Source organism: Gorilla gorilla, chromosome 11 (assembly GCF_029281585.2).
Source record: "Gorilla gorilla gorilla isolate KB3781 chromosome 11, NHGRI_mGorGor1-v2.1_pri, whole genome shotgun sequence".
In the NCBI taxonomy this organism is placed as follows: domain Eukaryota; kingdom Metazoa; phylum Chordata; class Mammalia; order Primates; family Hominidae; genus Gorilla; species Gorilla gorilla.
Window position 1 is genome coordinate 93,804,364 of NC_073235.2, and position 16,148 is coordinate 93,820,511.

General features: G+C 37.7%; 1 protein-coding gene and 1 non-coding gene across 10 annotated transcripts in view; both read left to right on the forward strand.

Annotated features, from left to right (window-relative positions):
• MYO1B (myosin IB) overlaps positions 1 to 16,148 on the forward strand; it is a 179,656-nt gene that overhangs the window by 113,152 nt on the left and 50,356 nt on the right. For all 9 annotated transcript variants that reach the window (XM_004032967.5, XM_019022522.4, XM_055379286.2 and 6 more), the window contains 6 exons: positions 4,112 to 4,210; positions 5,742 to 5,845; positions 7,200 to 7,347; positions 7,630 to 7,748; positions 13,044 to 13,130; positions 13,731 to 13,796. In XM_004032967.5, the coding sequence (XP_004033015.1) occupies positions 4,112 to 4,210; positions 5,742 to 5,845; positions 7,200 to 7,347; positions 7,630 to 7,748; positions 13,044 to 13,130; positions 13,731 to 13,796 (623 nt within the window). The remainder of the gene's footprint in view (positions 1 to 4,111; positions 4,211 to 5,741; positions 5,846 to 7,199; positions 7,348 to 7,629; positions 7,749 to 13,043; positions 13,131 to 13,730; positions 13,797 to 16,148) is intronic.
• LOC115933831 (U6 spliceosomal RNA) lies at positions 14,447 to 14,554 on the forward strand. Its single transcript, XR_004069681.1, has one exon. It is a non-coding gene; the product is annotated as a U6 spliceosomal RNA (small nuclear RNA).

Genomic DNA, 16,148 nt, shown 5'->3' on the forward strand with positions numbered 1-16,148 from the left:
TTATCTCAGTTTTACTTTGTTGTTCTTTTTACAAACATACGTTTACCATGAAAAAAGACTGTATTTATCATGAAATGAGACTATATACAAATATTGAAGAAGCGAGGTGTTGAAATATATCTAAATTAACCTCAGATTAATGAATTGATTTATTCATTCATTAATTGGTGTTTATTAGGGTAGTAAATCAAGATAGTAAGGACCAGATATTTCATTAATTTTATTTCAGGATTGGGTCTAGAATTTTAGATTCAGATACATTCATGAACGAACTTGCAATTATCTACCTTATGCACTGGCATATGCTTGTTGTTTAATGTATCCTTTTGCTTTACTGAAGAGACATAAATTCATTGAAAGAACCTAAATGCGACTGAGATGCTTTTTTCATAATATTAGTCTTGGAGCAACTGGAGAGGAGGCACAGGGTCTCTGCGAGCAGTCAGTTTGAGTGATAGCCTTTCAGTCAAGCTTTCATTGTCTTTCTCACCTCACAAGACAAAGCTGATTTTTTCGTAATTAGCCTTAATCAACAATTTGGACCACTTCTTTTTCCAGGAGAGGAGAGTATACATAAAATAATGAAGCTTTTATCATACTATCTAATCCTTTCTCTGTTACATCCCAAAGTATGTGATGTGATTTTTTTTTCTTTCCGACCAATACATGTCTTTTTATTTATTTGTCAAAAAACTTCATCCTCCAGCAGGTGCAGTCTTAGACTATTTCTTTCACACCTTGTGCCTTGGGGAGGGTGTCTCTGACATGCACAGGCACTTATACGTGTTGTGAACTAGCTGTTAATGAGTCGAACTAGGAAAGCCCCTACATAACGGCCAGGCTCCGTGTCGATAGTCGGGTGGCGGCAGCGCAGTGGGGCAGGGGGGCAAGTTCTGATTCATTGTTTCTTTGTCCCTGCCCCCTTAACTTCCCCACTAGAGTGGCTTAATATGTTTATCTCTTACCTTAAAATGGAAATTTATACTAAATTTAATATAAACTTAAATTTGTATCTTGTGAGGAGGATGTAGCTGCATTAGAATATCTGGAATATCTCTTCTGTACTAAATATCCAGTGTCTAATAATAACTCTTCTTTACTAAGTCTTGTTAGCAGAGGCTCAATTGGTGGTGGTGGAAGTACCTAAGGCAGAAGAGAAGGCCGTGCCAATGTTCTGCTTTGACTTAATTCAGGGGCACATTTAAGTAAATTAAAATGGTCAGGTGGTGAATCCCTATAGTGAATTGAATTTATGTTCTCTACTTTGAGTAATTATTTGGTATGGCTTCAAGCTGTTAGATTATGTTGGTGCATGCACATTTAGGGGAAGAAAACCAATAAGGAATGGTCTTAAGCATGAGTAAATTTGGGGGCAAACATTTTCCCTGATTACTTTTCTACCTGGAAGCTTGTGACTTATGAGAAAAGTCATAAATTGAAATGGGAGGCTCTAGGGTAATAGAGTAAGCATTTTAAGTGGTAAAACCTTCAACTGCTTTGTAATGAAAGATTCCTCATCTTGTGTGATTGAGTTGCTTAGGCGAATTCATGTATTTATACAAAGTACAGCATTTCCAAGTGTTTAAGGACATTGCCTTTTTTTTGGCTGGAAAATTATAAAGACTGTAAGCATGATACCTAGTCACCCAGAGCTTTGAATTCTGGCTCTATTGCTTACCAAGACTGGGATGCGAGCCTCATTTTCTCATTTGTAAAATAGGAATTATAAAACCAACCTCAGGGAAGGTGTTCAGTGTTGAATATGATAAAAAATGAAAAGCACTGAACGCATAGAGAAAGGTCAGGGAAAGTTCTCTATTTTCCCTTTGCACCTTTCCTTTTAAACTCACCTAGTATCATCTTTCACATTGGAATATGAGAGTAATCACTGATCATATCAGTGTGTGCAGTTTACGAAGTACACTTGGCCAGCATTCCTTTTCACATCGTGCACAAGTGAATATTATTCTTGAACTTGGTGGCTGTTATCTGCTGAATCTTACAGTCATTGCCATTTCTACACTCTGCAATGTCTATGAGGGTTTATTCAAAAGGTGCCAAACATTAGACTGACCAGTGTGTTGCTGTTGCACAGTGTAGTCATGGGCTTTTTGAAGATGTTATTTTGTGTCTTGACCTACTACAGTTTGCTTTTGTAATGTGATTGTGGAAGTGCTGCCAAACAATCGCTTGTCATCATTATAAGGTGCCACTGTAAGGTGAGAGGACAGCAGCTCACCTCATCCTCACTCACAAGGGCCTTGGCATCTCACTGTGAAGAGAGCTGCTGCTGTTTGTTTGGGTGGCAAGAGCAGCCAGGAACGTGTGTGACTTTTGTAGACCAAGTGGAAGGTCATCATGTGTCCAGCTGGTGCTAAACTTCTTCCCAAATCGCTGGCACATAGTGCGTTAGCAGTAGATGACCTGTTTGAAGGAATTCGTGCATGAATGGATGAAGTCAAATGTAGCATTTGTTTATATGTTTTATGTAATCAAGCCACTTTCTTCTAAACTTGAGGAATTTCCTATAAAAATTAGCTTTTCAATGAAGAATCTGCCCATGCCCTGTGGGTTTTTTCTTCTAAAACTGTTACAGGATCCCATAGAAGCTCAGTCACATGATAAGTGAAATCGTACTGCATGTTTAACATTACTTATTTAGTCTATCTTGTGCTTTGCATGTCAGTTTTTACTTATTAATTGACTGAAACATTCCGTTTTTTAGAGATGGTAACTATTACATAATCCTTTTTTCCCTAAGTTATATCCCACTTGTACTTTTCAACCTTTTGGGTTTTTTTTTTTCATGTTTTCTAAATATGAAGGCTTCATTATTTTCCATCTATGATTTGAGGACATTGGCAGTCTTCCAAGTCATGTGAGAGCTGGAGAACATGAAAAATCTGCAGCATCCTGCGCCTAATAATTTTTGTACTTAGATATTTTTGTTCTTTTTCAGTTGGCTTAATTTTATGTTTTCTTATGCTGCATCTCTTTATTCTTACAATCTTATGTATTTGGAGCACCCTAGGACTTCTCATTCGTCAAATATATATCCTTTCACTCTACCTAAACTCCTCCACAAATGCTGGTGTAGGTTCCAGAAATACAAATTAAAAAGTTTAATGATCGTTCCTAGATTAAATGGCACATCATTCTCTCCCTTACCAATCATTATCGTGATGTTTTAGATTGCAGCCTGATTGGGGGGGACGTGAAATTTGTGTGTTCTCTAGAATTAGTGCTCAATAATGACATTACTAATTTGGAATTTTATAGTTGAAGTTTGCCTTTGCCCACAGCCTTTTGTATCACTATTGAGTGATAAGCAGGGCTCCAGACAAGAATATCCTCTTCATCCCTCCCTTTCTTCCTCCTTCCCCATTTGAAAATTTGGGAAGACCTCAGATTTATGGGTTGAAAAATTATCTGGAGTCAATGAAAATATAATATCAAATAACACCAAATTCCATTCAATGAGAACCATCTTTCTCTAAGACTTCAAGATATCCACAAACTCTACGTTGCTTCTCCCAGGTAGTAGGGCATGTGGGTGCAAGAGTCCTAATTTCAAATCCTAGTTCCACAAGCTGCCAACTGAGTTATGTAAACTCCTGGACTATCAGTGTTTTCAACTGTAGAATGATACCTTATAAAAGGGTTGGGAGGATTCAGTGAGATACCATCTGTAAAACACTTAGCACATAATAAGATCTCAAAGTGTTAACTAATTTTTATTATAATTATTAGGTAGACTCATAATCGAATGGCTGTATTTCATTGCTTACATTTGTAAAGTCACATTTTCAGGAATTTAATGTCATCATAAAAAACCAAGAGCATTTATTAGTATAAAAATGATATTTAATCAGTGTTTTGAGTGTAACTTATTTATATATTCATTATTTAAAAAGAACGTGACCTGTGTAATTTGGTGATTTTCATTAGAGTTGTGGTTCTTCCTGAAGCTAGAACTGAAAATATAGCTTCCTTTATTATTTCATTTTATTAATGCAGAATAGAAAGTAAAAAAGAAAGTGAGAAGGAAAAAAAGCATGATGGATTTGAAAGTGAAACAAATGCCATACTATGATTTAACTCTTCTCTTTAGATCTTTTAGAGAAATCTCGGGTTGTTAAACAGCCAAGAGGTGAAAGAAACTTCCATGTGTTCTATCAAGTGCTCTCTGGTGCCTCTGAAGAGCTCCTCAGTAAGTCTCTGTTTCTATGTGTTGTTGTTGTTGTTGTTGTTGTTGTTGTTGTTGTTGGAGCTGGGAGTCTCACTGTGTTGCCCAGGCAGGTCTCTAATTCCTGAGCTCAAGCGATTCTCCTGCCTTGGCCTCCCAGAGTGCTAGGATTACAGGCATGAGCACTGTGCAATTGTTTCTATGTTTTAATTTTCAGTGTCACGGCACTTTTTGAAGCATTCTGTTTAAAACATACTCCATATGCTTTGCCCCTTCCTTCTTAAGAATTTTTTATGATTCTAGTTGAAGTGAAGAACATGGTGTATTTACTTGTACCACACCCCAGGGTTTGTGTAATATTCTTGTACCTCACCAGATACTGTGCCATACGTCTCCGAGGTGTTGAGGACTGTGCAGATGATTCAGTCAACTCAAGTGGGATTTCAGCAGCTAGAACCCCCTCAGTCTGGACTTGGCCAAAGCTGATTATTAGGGGAGGGACTAATCATACGTTTAAAAAATAAAATGGAAGAATATGATTTTTCTATTTGGGGAGAGAAAATTATCAGGGTTCTAATTAAATGAGTACAATTCTATAAAAACAAATTGCTAGGTGAATATTTAAGAATAGTGGGGAAGACATTTTGCAGTTGATACAAGAGATAAAGATCTGATATTTGGAATTTTAGAGAGTTAACATAATTCCACAAAGATACTATCTAATAGCTAATAGCTAATGATGAAAAGTAGTGAACAAATAGTTCAAAGAAGAAGAGCTATGAAAAGTCAACACCACTTAGGAAAAGTCATCTTCACTAATAATCAACAAATGCAGATTAAAACAGCCCTGAAGTATCTACTATATTATTATATATGTAGATATATAGTATATATACATATACTACATATAGTATAATATATGTAGAAGTATCTACATATATTAGCAAAAGTTATTAAGGATCAAGCTAGCAGAGTTGTCACTGATCTGCTTGGAGCTTGTGGTATACCCACCTGCGTAGAGCTGCGGGTGTTACTTCAAAGCGAGGACCTCTTATAATCAGAGCCTGCCATCCAGTCACACCACTTTTTGGACTATATCCCAACAAAATAATTCAGATATGAATCCAAAAACCAATTGGTATGAAGACATTTATCACTGCTCTATATTTATTATTATAAACTAGAGAAAACCCAAATATCCAATGGTGAGGGAATCACCAGGCAGAACACATATGTTATAATGAAATAATATATTGAATCACCAGGCAGACCTCATATGTTATAATGAAATAATACATTGAAGGTATTTTTTATTATAAAAACTCTGGAAAGAGACTTACCTAGATAAGTATAAAACAGAGTTTGTGCTATCACAATGATTAAAGTCATTTTAAGAATATGCTGTTACTGATATTTGGGTATAATTTTTGTTCTTTTGATTCAATACTTAATATAAAAGCCATGTTACCGATGTGAACAAGATATCAAAGGGAATGAGATATTAAAGATTGGATTTATTGAGGCAACTTAACAACTTGTGTCTTTGATTCAATAGATAAACTTAAGCTTGAGAGGGATTTCAGCAGGTATAACTACCTGAGTCTGGATTCGGCCAAAGTGAATGGAGTGGATGATGCAGCAAATTTTAGAACCGTGCGGGTAAGATGTAGTACTTTCATCGAGCTTTAAATTGCATACCACTGCATTGCTCAGCGGGAGCTGGTAGCAATTCTGAGTTTTCTTTAAAGTGTAGCTCATTCTCCCTAAGGTTTTAGAATTATACAAGAATTCTATTTTTGTTACTTTGATTTTTTTACTAGCTCAAAAATCACACAAGATTGTGAAGGCCATGCTTTTATTAGAGCATGTGATTTTACCATTTATCATAAGGAGCTTTCTTATTCTATTATCCTGGGGTTTGACTCCTTTAAGGTTATTTTTAAATTCCAAGTGTTTTTATGGCAAAAGTTAATTTCCAACTGCCCTTGGATCATGTTAAATCAAAACTATTTTTGAGACAGAAAAAAATCTTTTTATATAGTTTCAGAAACTCATATATAAACCAGAGCGATTAGCATTCCACATTCATTAGAAAAGATGATTTTAAATAACACTATACTCTGTTTTCTGTCTTAATGTGTGATACACTTGACATGATATGGTAACTGGGATTTACTTGCAAGTGAGACAGCTGTGGTGATGGGGAAAGGGGAGAGTAGAATGAATTATAGATAAAACAAAATTGGCATCTGTTAATTGTTGGGGGTGAGTGAAAGGACATGCGGGTTCTTTCCCTGCTCTCTCTACTTTTGTATATGTTTGACAACAATAACAAAAACTTACATTACTCCCATTGCTATGTAGCCTAGTCATTTTTAAAAAGCCAGCTGTTCTCAAAAAGAAAGTATCTCTTACAGTATATCATTTTAAAAAACTGTATAAACATCTTCATATGGAAGCAATAGTCTGTTGATCCCTGGACATGATTTTGTTTAAACCTTGAGTCCAAGACTGGTTTTAGAACCACTTTGCCTGGCACGTAATTGGCACTCCGTAAAAATTTATGAATGAACAGATGCCTCCTGTTACCCAGTATCTTGGGCTGGGCTCTTCACCTTTGCAAACCACAGTTTTTCTGATATGTAAAATGAATGAGGAGCTTTTCTTTGTATGGAGTTGTGCAAGTTGGTTTTGTTTCTAGTAGCAAAACCTCAGTGTAAAAAAAACGACATACATACAAACTGAGCTGCTGTGGTTGAAGTGGAAGTAGGGACCCAAGGCTCTGCTCCCAGCCTCCTGTTTCTTCTGTCTTCCTCTTTATGTGCCCTGCAACCCCCGCCACAGCACCAGAGGTACCCCCAGGGTTCCTCGAATCACAGTTGGAAACCACTGAAGATGTAGCTTTGTCTTTTATGGTTTTTTTTCCCCAGAAATAAATCTGTAATATGATTCATTAAAAAAGAAAAGAAAAGAACTATAAGAAAAAATAGTTGCTTTTTTTTTCTCTCCCCAGAATGCCATGCAGATTGTGGGCTTTATGGATCATGAAGCTGAGTCTGTCTTGGCGGTGGTGGCAGCGGTGTTGAAACTGGGGAACATTGAGTTCAAGCCCGAATCTCGAGTGAATGGTCTAGATGAAAGCAAAATCAAAGACAAAAATGGTACATCCGTGGAGAATCAACTTGGTTTGTTTAGGAAACTTGCTTTGAACTTCTCCCCACTTTTTAATGTAGAAAGTAAAATTTTTGCTTTGCATTGGTTTGAGAAAGCTTTCTAATGAAACTGAGCAGAAATAGAACTGTGGCTAAGCTTTGTTTTTTGATGTATACATTTTATACTGATCTGTTTGATTATGATTTAGAAAGAACATCCTAAGCCTTCAAAATTATTATTAGCAGCACGTGTACAGTCACTTTTTGTGTCCATCCCCTGCCTTCCCACAGAGTTAAAAGAAATTTGTGAATTGACCGGCATTGATCAATCAGTTCTAGAACGAGCATTCAGTTTCCGAACAGTTGAGGCCAAACAGGAGAAAGTTTCAACTACACTGAATGTGGCTCAGGTGGGTGAAACATAATGTACAGAAGAAAGTTTCTTAAAAGTCTATTTTCATATAAGTATAATTTTCATATAAGTATAAACAAAGATTTTAGATTACAGGCTGTTATCTGAATCGTGGTACTATGTTCTAGGCATTGGGAACAGAGCAGTAAACTAAACAGATAAGGATCCCTGCCCTCATGGAGCTTAAAATTCTGGTAGAGGGAATTAGATGATAATCAGTAGACATAAGAAATAAGTGCTGTAGCAAACTAGTCCGTGGTATGATCAGTGAACTGAGAGCAACAGTAGAGCAGACTAGGGGAGCTCCCTGGGGCAGGGAAGGAGACTCAAGTGAAGTGGGAAATAACTGGAGGGTTTTGAGCAGAACAGTGGCATGACTGCCTTGTATTTCAAAGGGTCACTCTGGCTGTGATGTGGAGAGCAGAGGGTCAGGGAAAAAGGAGTGAAAGCGAGGGACCTTCGAGGAGATGTGCACTAACCCAGAGATGATGGTGGCTTGAACCAGGGAGTCGCAGTGGAGTCAGTGAGAAGTGGTCACATTGTGGATATTATTAGAGGGTAGAGGCTACAGGACTTGCTGGTGCTAGCTGGTTTAAGAGAAAGAGAACAATCAAGGGTGATTTAATGTTTTTGGCCCAAGCAACTGGAAACATGGAGTTGTCATTTACTGATTTGGAGAAGACAGCGGGAGAAGCCAAATTGGCCTCCTTGCCTTACTTCTTGAACCCCCTCTACCCTTGATATTGGGGCCAGTGAAGTTTTTAGTCTTTGTAAGACACAAATCTGAGCTGCTGCCTTCTCTCCTTTTGCTTCAAGTTAAGTGGGTGGGTGTTTGGATGGTTGCATGCCTGTATACATGCATGTATACCCAGGCAGCTTCTGCAGCCCCTTTCACTAAAACCCTTTGTGCTATGGCTTACACATTTTACCACCAGTCAATGACTCAGGCTAGAATTAAATTACTAACTTAGGACTTCCACTCAGGCCCCCACTTTGTCCAACTGTATTCTTGTTGTCTCATCCTCATAACTATCCATAAAGCCTCCATAAATAGTAGGGTGGAGCCAGGCTTGCTCTCTGTTGCTGAACCAGCCTTTTCTACTATAATCCAAGAATGCCTTTATGTCCTTAGCTTTCAACATTGATATCTTATTTTAGGTGAGTTATTTTGGCTGTGGCAAATGCCATAACTTTATATATATGGAAATTTGGTTTGTAGCAATCGTTTCCTAGCTATAGCCATTGCCTGTGCTTCCTCCTAAATTACTGCTTTTGCTGTCATATCTGTCCAAGTCATCCTCACTAATTCACAGTCAGATACGAAGTAACTTACTTAATCAAGGAAATGCTGCTGAGAGCCTGTACAGCACAAGCCCACACATAGGCCCTGAGTTGGGAAGTAAGAGGTTAGGGAAGACCCCATGGAAACGATCAAAGGATTTAGATGTGTGAAGTATGGCTGAAAGGGCGTATCAAAAAGAAAACATTGAGAAAAGCAAGATTTGGGGCACATATCAGAAGAAGGATTAATCAAGCTTGGCTATAGCTGTAGATATGTAAAGAGGATTCAGAGCAATGTGGCTGGAAAGGTGAAGTCTGCAGTCAGAGTGGCAAATCTGCACCAGTAGTTCTTAAACTTGAACGTGCATCAAAATCACCTGGTGGACTGACTGACTAAACATGGTTTGCAGACCTCACCCCCAGTGTTTGATTCAGTGGGTCTGGGGTAGGACCGAGGGATTTGCATTTCTAATAAATTCAAAGGTGACACTGCTGCTGCTGCTGCTGGTCCAGGATCACATTTTGAGAGCCACCGAGTTTGGACATTTTCAATAGCCAGAGTGGGAATTGTTAAGTCTGTAAGGAAGCCATGAAAAAGCCTGTATTGTTTAAGAAGGCCCTTTAGGAATATGTATATTTTGGGTCTTTTTAAAATTGTGTGTTTTACTCTTGCTTTTTTAATCATCCCGTATGGGAACCAGGCCCAGGTGCCTCTGACTTTATAAGATTATTTTAGTCACCTTACATCACTAAAGAAAACTTTCCACATTTTCTTAACCTTTGGCATAAAAGAATTTGGCTAGAGATCCTCAGCTATTCGGCTCCTTAGTCAACTGTTTTTTTTTTTTAATTTTTAATGTAGTATTCAGAGTATCTGGTTCTACTGATCTATTGCCTGGGAGGTTTTGATTGCTGTGAGAAGTGATTTGTTTTATTAGCCTTTCCACATAGCTTCAATTCCTGGGCCCCAGCATCATCTTTATTGCCCCATGCCTCCTTTTCCCAAGGCATTTAGACCTTTCTCTAGATAGGAGGACTAATGCTGAAATAATAGAAACTCAAGACAAGAGTTTTTCAGCTTCTCCGACATACTCTCTCCTTGGATTCTGATGTCCTCTGAAATCTGATCCCACACAGCTTACCTCAGTTTATTCCTTGCTAGTTCTCTGTCACCTGCTGCCTCTGCTCCGACCTGCCTATCACCCGCCATGTCACGCTCATTCTTTCTGCCCATCTAAATGCTCTACCTGATTGTGCCCTATCCTAGGAGACTTCTTTGATCAAATAGGCCTCCTGAGACACCCCACACCCCCGTCAGAACCTGTTTTTTTTGCAGCTTGGCACCTGTCCTCTGCTTGTTTCCTCTGTGTTAGTTTGATCTCCTTAGCTCCACTCTAATCTCCTGGAGGGCGGGCCCCATGTCTGTGCATCTCTGAGTCTCCACCTTGCTTTGTCACTTGCCGTCCTAGACCATGCCTGTTACTGGCCATGTCTGCAGCACATTCCACCTGGGCTTTTCCTCCCTGAGTTTCATGCAGCTGCAGAAGTGCATGGTCTTTTCATAGTGTGCTTTGAAACTGAGTTGGTGAATTAGTGCACTTTGAGTCTTCCCTCGTTTCTACACCCCATATTAGTGGTCCTTAAGTGGGAATAGACATTCCTTCCCTTACTGCTTTATAGGATAATGTTGTGGAGATTTGGTGGCATGAATCAGGCTCAGGAAGTCAGGGGTGGCACATTGGCAGCCAGGTGGCAAATTGGCAGCTCCTAGGGCCAGGTAAAGCTCAATATTTTTAGTTGACTAAAGGGTAGTATTTTCTTTGGTTTTGTTTGTTTGCTCTTTAAGTTTTGAATTTGAGTGCCTTTAGCCTGGAATGCATCCTCTAACCCCGATAGAGAGAGCCATCATTTCCTGTTCATTTCTATCACACAGTCCCTGGAAACATTTGAGTTTGAGAACCCTGGAATAAATATTGTTGAAGAAACCAAAGAAGATTAATATTGGCTGTGAATACACTTTAAAAAATATAAAGCAATTTATCAGAATAAATTGTCACTGTTAGTTCAGTTGCTTATTTAAATAGTGGCTTGTTGAAAGTAGATAGCATATAACTAAAAAAGCTGGACGACATTAAGATGAAAAAGGGCTCATTTACAAAAACATGGTGTTTTGAAATTATGTGGTGTTTTGAGATAACTTGAATTTATAAGAAGAAAAAGGAAAGGATTTGGAAATTATATAGGCTCATGAGGTAGTAGTAGACGAAAAGGATACTTCAGAAATCAATGTAAGTACATCTATAGACTAACTGTATGCTAGGCATTATTCTAAGCACTTAAATTACCTATTTTAAGAAAGTAAAAACTAGAAGAAAGGGTATTGGGGAAAGATGCATCTAAATTATATTTTGATTTCTGTGTTTTAGCATTTGACATGCATTTTCTACTATGGAAGCATTCCCTCCCTTGTTTGTTTGTTTATTTGTTTGTTGCCAACTCTTAGGTATATTCTCTAACCCTAATTGGAGTAGGGAGGGAGGTTTGGGATTAGCGTGGAAATGTCAGATGAAGGGAAAAGGTGTTATCTTCAGCTGTGTTATGTTGCCAGGGAAGTGAATCTGTTATTAAAGTTGTTACATTTTATTTAGGAAGAAATGTAGAGAAAGTATTCCCACTACTAACAATAATCTAACAAGTTGTGCTCTTTGTAAAATAAAAATGTACTGGTTAATTTTAACAGTAATACCTCAATTTTTACTTAGAAGCAGCAAAATACACACATACGGCCAGCATGTTGAAAATAGCAACAAAACCTCAAGCTTTTTCTCTCCCAAGGCCAGTTCCTTGTTAGGCTGCTGACACCCAACCTCCAGGCCTCCCCAGGATGCTGGTATTAAACATCTCATTAGTACTTACCTACTGTATGCTCTGGGCACTCGGTACATTTAAGGGTGTTTAGATTCTTCTGTCCAAACCTGACTTTCTTCGGCCTTTGGATTCTAAGAGTCATAGAGATGCATATGTCTTCTGTCTCTTTGTCAAGTAGTTCTGAATAACTTTAAAAGTAGATAAGCATGTAAGAAGGGGTTTATGTTCATTCTGTAACTTAAAAGAACTCATTGTGGAAGTTTTTTTAAATACTCAAGTGATTAGTGTGGCCAGGCATGGTGGCTCATGCCTCTCTAATCCCAGCACTTTGGGAGGCTGAGGTGGGTGGATCACCTGAGGCCAGGAGTTTGAGACCAGTCTGGCTAACAAGGCAAAACGCTGTCTCTACAAAAAATACAAAAATTAGCCAGGCGTGGTGGCACACACCTGTAGTCCCAGTTACTCGGGAGGCTGAGGCACGAAAATCCCTTGAACCCAAGCGGCAGAGGTTGCAGTGAGCTGAGACTGTGCTACTGCACTCCAGCCCGGGCAACAGAGTGAGATTCTGTCTCCAAAAAAATTTAAAAATAAAAAAAGATTGAGTGAAGAAAAAAAATTTACAGATTCCATCAGTCAAAGCCATTTTCATATATCTCCTTTGAATTTCCATTTCTGTGTATAAGGGTTTTAAAAAATAGTTGTTATCATATTAAGTAGACAGTTGTTTAATTTTCACATTACATGAGCATTTCCATTTCATTACCTGATTTTCATAACCATCACTCTCTGATGACTATGTAACATTACTCTCAGTGCATGTTTCTCTTACTACCCCCTATTGTTGGACGTCTAAATTGCGTCTGATTTTTCTCTGTTCCATAACATTGAAATAAATATCTTTGTGGTGAAAGTTTTTGCAGTATTTAAAATTAGTTTCCTGGTTTGTGAAAAATGTAACTGTGTATAAACAATTTGCCTAATTCTCTTAAAGATTTGATTGTTTATGATACAATAAAACTGGTTCTGCAAAGAAATGTGAAATAAAAGAGCTTCAAATATTTTTTAAAAGTATCTTTATGATTTTATTAAAAGTAAGCATTGTGGAATTGTGGGTGTTAAGATTTGTTTGTTTGTTTTTTAATAGGCTTATTATGCCCGTGATGCTCTGGCTAAAAACCTCTACAGCAGGTTGTTTTCATGGTTGGTAAATCGAATCAATGAAAGCATTAAGGTACTGAATTTCTATGAGCAAAATCAGTTGTAATAAATGGTATTCACAGTATAAACATTAAGTTGAAGAAAGTTTAAATTTATAATCAAATAATTGATTGCCACTTATAAAGATTATTCCTTAAAAAGAGTGTACCATGTATAAGATTGAAATTTGTCAGGGATTTTGTTTATTTTGTTTTGCCATGTGTGTTGCTTCTGACTGGTGAATAGTCTGATGGTCTTTGTGGAGTTACTCTGGGAGTCGGCATCCCAGGTTTTGGCCTGGCTCACCTGGTAACTAGTGGTACACACTTCGCTGAAAAGGTCACTTTACTTCACTAGGTCATGATCTAATCATTACTAAAATGAGAGTGTTGGACTAGGTGATTTTGAAAGGCACCACTAATGGCTTCTTTAAATATATCACCTATTATTAAAATTTCTAAAAGAGTTCTATACCAATGCCACATCTCATACATTTTTTAAAAAACAACTAAATTACAGTTATTTTCTTACTTAAGAAACATAATTAACTTGTAATATATATCTATGTTCCTTGGATGCTTGTAGTGTTATATTTCATGCCTTAATTAACCCTTTAATTTGAAACTTTTTTAAGGCACAAACAAAAGTGAGAAAGAAGGTCATGGGTGTTCTGGACATTTATGGCTTTGAGATTTTCGAGGTAAGATTTAAAATTTTTTTTGTGTTGTCTTTAGTAAAGTGGAATGGTTGGAAATTAAATCCTGTATTATGTAGACATTATAAGTAACTGTAACTTTGAATCTACAAATAATCCTTGTGTAGATGTAACACACTATCACTTTGAATCTACCAACAAATCTTTTTGTAGATGTAACAAAATTTGGTTGTGTATTCCTGCATGTGTGCCTGAGTGTGTGTGTGTGTGTGTGTGTGTGTGTGTTGTGTGTATGCTGAGAGCCAGCATTTTGGAGACAGTACTGCTTATAAAGAACTTGTATTAGTACCTGACTTTTGAAATTGCGTATTTAAATTTCTAACCGTGAGGCTTCCAACAAGCTGCATTGAGTATGTCTGTGGCCATTTGTGTGTTGTTTAGAAAGTGTGGCAGGTTGGTGCCATAAAGAAAGCCACAGGAGGGCTGGACATAGGTTCTGGCCTTGCCAGGGCTGGTCATTTCATCTGTGAGACTCAGAGAAAGAGGATTTGGATTAGGTGATTTGTTGAGTCTCATTACTGTGACCTTATGATAATGAATTCTGCTGCAGAGGTTGAAATAATTTCTGCTGAAGCTCATGGTGAATTTTTTAAAATGATTCTATGCTTGTTACAGATTAAATATTTAAACCATTTGTGCTTGGTTAAGCAACACATATACCTAAAATTAGAATGATATAGAGAAGATGAGCATGGCCCCTGAAAAAAGTGATTTGGAAAATAAAATAAACGTTATGTACTTATCTTAGAATTTCCTTTTTGCCCCCCTGCTAACTTTGACATTTAGAAGGAGTTTTAAGGATCTATTAAAACATTTATTCTCACTTTTAGGAGTGGTATTTTAGTTTGGTTCAGGGAAATAAGAAGTAGATCGGACTTCTCCTTTCTTAATTCTCCTCCACAAGTAAGATTTGTGAATTTCTTTAAGGAACCAGGCTCTGCCCAGAATGTTCCCAAAGAACTTACATGTTCTAAAAAATTAGGGTCACAGAATCTCAGAAAAAAAAATCAGATCATTCCTTTCACCTAAACCAGACCTTGCTAGCACATGCCTTTTTCTTAGTATGTTTTCCCTCAATCATATTCTATATTTAATAGCTAATGGTAAGTACTAATTGAGGGCCGACTGTATGTAAGCACTGTGGTAAGTGGTGTGTGTATGGTCTGATTTACTTTTCAAAACAGCCTCATGATGTAGCTGTTATTATTATGAATTCCATTTTACAGATGAGAAAGTAAAGCTCCTCAGGTCAACTAACTCCCCAGGGTTATACAGCTACTTAGTGGCAGACTCAGGACCTAAACTCCAGGCCCTTTTAATATTTTCATTTATTGCTTTTCTTTCTTACTAAGATTGAGACCAGGGGCACTTCCTCACCTTTCTTCCCAAAGTAACAGGTTCCCCAGTATCTGGAAGTAAGAAAAAAAATAAATGTGGTAAGTCTCTGACTCCCCTGTTTCTCCACCGTTGTCATCACTCCAAGCTCCTGGCCAGCATTGGGTGCTTCGTAGATGGAAGTGTGTGTGCTGGTGGCTTCCCCATGGGGTCGCCAGAACAGAGGTCTTCAACACAGCATCTGCTTGTATTGTTGCCCATTTAGCAGAATCTACAAAGGAAAGCTACCAATTCCTTGGTAGAAAGGGAAGAATTTGAGGTTTCTGAGTTAGGAGAAATGCTTGAGTACACACAGAAATCACTGCCGAAATTAATTTCTTTCTAGCAAGACCTCAAGTTACTATCACTAAATGGGCGGAATGCCAAAGTCATTCTTCACAGTTGGCAGGGAAAAAGACTTACTACCTAGCACATTGCTGTGCTAATCTAGATTTAAATGGTTTCATGAGCAGGGGAGATGGGTAAGCAGAGATTTCACTAGAAAGTTAGATTAAGAAGATACATTCAATGACATTTCTAAAGTCAAAGAAACTGATTTTGTTTTAATTTTGCTAGAAAAGGATTATTGATCTTAAGCCAGTGGGCAATGGCTTAATATCATATCACAACACATGGAAAGTTTAAAAAATAGGATAATGAGGTTATGGTGGGATATCTAGTTAACTTTGACTTCCAGTAGGTCCTAAGATCTAATTAGCCATGGGAAAAGAAACACTTATAACACTCAAAGGAAACTGAGTTATAACTCATAAACAATTCGAGTCATTTCTCAAGTGTTTATTGAGTTACCAGATACCAGTAGTAAACATAACTGAGATATTCCTTGTCTGCATGGAGCTTAGAGTCTTAGCCCTAAGATTGAGAGTCTGTGGCTGCCAGAGGATGCATCCTATCAGGTAGGAAAGTCTAATCAGGAAACTATGTTACGTTTTAAAAGTTTGT